This window comes from Bidens hawaiensis, unplaced genomic scaffold (genome assembly GCF_021521415.1).
Source record: "Bidens hawaiensis isolate Kalapana, Puna unplaced genomic scaffold, B.hawaiensis_p1.1 tig00007410_1, whole genome shotgun sequence".
Lineage (NCBI taxonomy): Eukaryota > Viridiplantae > Streptophyta > Magnoliopsida > Asterales > Asteraceae > Bidens > Bidens hawaiensis.
In genome coordinates this window covers 226,006-228,745 of record NW_027491514.1, presented here as the reverse complement: position 1 = coordinate 228,745, position 2,740 = coordinate 226,006, and the positions used below count along the sequence as shown (strand labels likewise).

At 36.7% G+C, this 2,740-nt stretch overlaps 1 protein-coding gene across 2 annotated transcripts; it reads right to left on the bottom strand.

Annotated features, from left to right (window-relative positions):
- Positions 1-460: 460 nt before the first annotated feature.
- LOC143635093 (endochitinase EP3-like) lies at positions 461-1,969 on the bottom strand. 2 transcript variants are annotated; one of them, XM_077102990.1, is made up of 3 exons: positions 1,520-1,969; positions 629-1,037; positions 461-582 (listed from the first exon to the last, which is right to left on the bottom strand). In XM_077102990.1, exons 1-2 carry the CDS (start codon positions 1,911-1,913, stop codon positions 637-639), a joined length of 795 nt encoding a protein of 264 aa, XP_076959105.1. In that variant the 5' UTR covers positions 1,914-1,969; the 3' UTR covers positions 461-582; positions 629-636. The 2 variants fall into 2 exon arrangements, with proteins under 2 accessions (XP_076959105.1, XP_076959104.1); XM_077102989.1 differs by having other exon boundaries at positions 461-1,037.
- Positions 1,970-2,740: the final 771 nt, after the last annotated feature.

The following is a 2,740-nucleotide window of genomic DNA, read 5'->3' as shown; positions in this document are numbered from 1 at the left end:
GGCAATAGTGGTGGTGGTAATCAGGTGGTGTAATCTACAGAGTAAGGAGAAAGATGAATGAAATGAGTAAAAGGGGGGGGATGAATTTGTTATTTGATGAAATTGGGTTCCTTGTGTAATCGTTAATTACATTCATTGACCAGCATAACACTCATTTTTTTCATTTTCTCGGTATGAGTCATTCCATTCCCCGTTTTATTCTTGTCTACCAAACGCTTCCTTAGTTTAATTAAAAACTATTTAGTTATTCAAAATAGTTTACGAACGAGTGTGCCCGTCACCGACGAGTGTTTCTCCGTAACTTGTCAATATACAACCCGTCGGTAAATAATCGGTAAATGTCATTCTATTAGATGCAAGCGACAGATAACCTTTGTGATTCTCATGGTATCCCAGCAGTCTTATAAATTATATAAAAAAGGACGCAAATCCTGATCATATGTAAATACAAATCATTACAAACTTTAGAAACTTAAATCATAGTCTTTTTCATTTATTTCAATTAATATGGTGTAACACGTATAGATAATATATATACCATATAGGTATATCTGTAGAGACAGAGTCCTTGAACAACAATGTTATACAATTATGAATATAAAGTTTTAGGATAGATATCCCATAACATCACATAGCCTAACATTGAAGGTTATCGCCAGGTGCAACTCCAAATTGGTTACAGTATTGAGTGTAGTATTGGACACGAGCACTTACTTTGTCTGGACTACCACCATTACATTCGTTTCCATTGATTGCTCGAATAGTCGCTCCAAAGCCTTGACCAATGACCGAGTGGACGCTGTTCATCCAAAACCACAATGCGGTCCGAAAAGAGATCACAGGATCTGTGGCCACAGTTTCGGGATTGTTGAGCCCGTCAAACCCAATGCTGTTGCCGGCTGCACCATAGTTGTAGTTCCATGACAACTGGAGTGGACCTCTCCCATAATAACTTTTGCCAGGGGTACACGGATATTGAGTTTTACTATTATCGCAATAATTCTGTGGAGGATTTGTTTCTTCAATGTGACAAAAAGCTGCTCACACATGAAATGATAAGACAGTTAATAAAAAGAATAACTTTCACTGACGTACACATTCGTCAGTGAATGCTGATACCAACGGCATTCTATCATTGATATTCCATCAGAGAGATAGTAATGAATTCTTGTCGTTACATTTTAATTGATAGATAAACGACCGGCCAGATCTAGACTTACCAGCGCCAGATGGTCGTTGGTTATCTCTCGGCTACCCCGTTTCGTACTTGTTATTAATCAACGAAGGATAACTGATGACTTTTTAGTTTGCCTTTTTTAATTAATGTTACCGGCCTTTTATCTTTTTACAGGATTGTCTGTTGGTAATCACCAAATGATTTAGTCCACAACGATGTTTACTTAAAATAACAGTATATTTTAGTTGTAATTTAATATAGATCTGTAATTATTTACGTAACATACTTCTGTAAAATATATAACTACATTTATAAAAATTAAAAGTAGTAGAATTATCTTACATCCAGTTTCATGGGTAACATGTGCAAAGAAAGCCGCAATCTCCCTCTTTGAATCATCTTCCGAACCAGCCTTTCCGAACTCGCCATAATTTCCCACGGCTTGAAGAAAGGCAGTACGCGTATAAAATCCTCTCCCTCTGCAATCGCCCCCTGCTTGATTGAGGATCCCATCGAAAAATGCATCTGTCACAACGCTACTAACATCAACATTATTAGTTGGAGTCGTGGTACACGGCCCTGCTTGGCATCCGGCTCCACAGTATTGATCGCCACTGCCACAAAAACCGTACTGGCTGCAGCACAAGTCTGGACTACAGCCGCAGTTCTGGGCAGCGGAGCTGAGGATTCCGGCCAAAAGTACTCCGGAAACTAGGAGGATTTCGTATGTTTTCATGGTGGTTTGTTTGTTTGATGTAGTTTGTGGGATTGTGGATGTGAATTTATAGCGAGGGAGAATTAAAAAGGTGGGCTCACTTTAGTTAGTCTTTTCAACGATTAAAGTAGGAAACAACCGATGCTTTTCTAAATAAACTTTTATTCAAACACTTAGTCATCAACGTTCTCTGAGTTCAAACTCTCTTACATTGAAACCAATAATTTCATAAAAGCCATAGAAAAATCTATTGACCATCACACCAAAATGGTAATACTCATCATTTTGTGGGTCAATTTATTTTATAAAGGGTAATAAAAATGAAAAGTGTGAGAAGCAATAAATAATTGACATGTGTCAAGTGGGGCCAAATAATGGTATAGAGGTAATTATATATATTTTCTCTCTCCACATGCAATGCACATATTAATACCCCCATCATTTTAGAACGTCTATAACTTTTTCGTATGATTATTTTAAAAAAAAATCATTATAATAACAAACGTTTTTTTATCTTTAATATGAGTATGACTTTTGTTATATAAAATTTAAAACAAAAATTACGTCATTATGTCTTTTCGTTCATCATTGTGTCTTTTCGCTTATCATTGTGTCTTTTCGCACACCATTATGCCTTTTCGCTTATCATTGTGTCCTTTCGCTTATCATTGTGTCTTTTTTCGTCATTTTGCCTTTTCGCACACCATTGTGTCTTTCCGCTTATCATTGTGTCTTTTTTCGTCATTGTGCCTTTTCGCACACCATTGTGTCTTTTCGCACACTATTGTGTCTTTTCGCTTATCAGTGTGTCTTTTTTGGTCATTGTTTTTTCGTCATTGTGTCTTTCA

Coding starts and splice junctions, on each gene's coding strand:
- LOC143635093 (XM_077102989.1), bottom strand. CDS start 1,913: ATGAAAACATACGAAATCCTCCTAGTTTCCGGAGTACTTTTGGCCGGA. Junction 1,038..1,519: donor TGTTACCCATGAAACTGGAT/GTAAGATAATTC, acceptor ATGTGTGAGCAG/CTTTTTGTCACATTGAAGAA.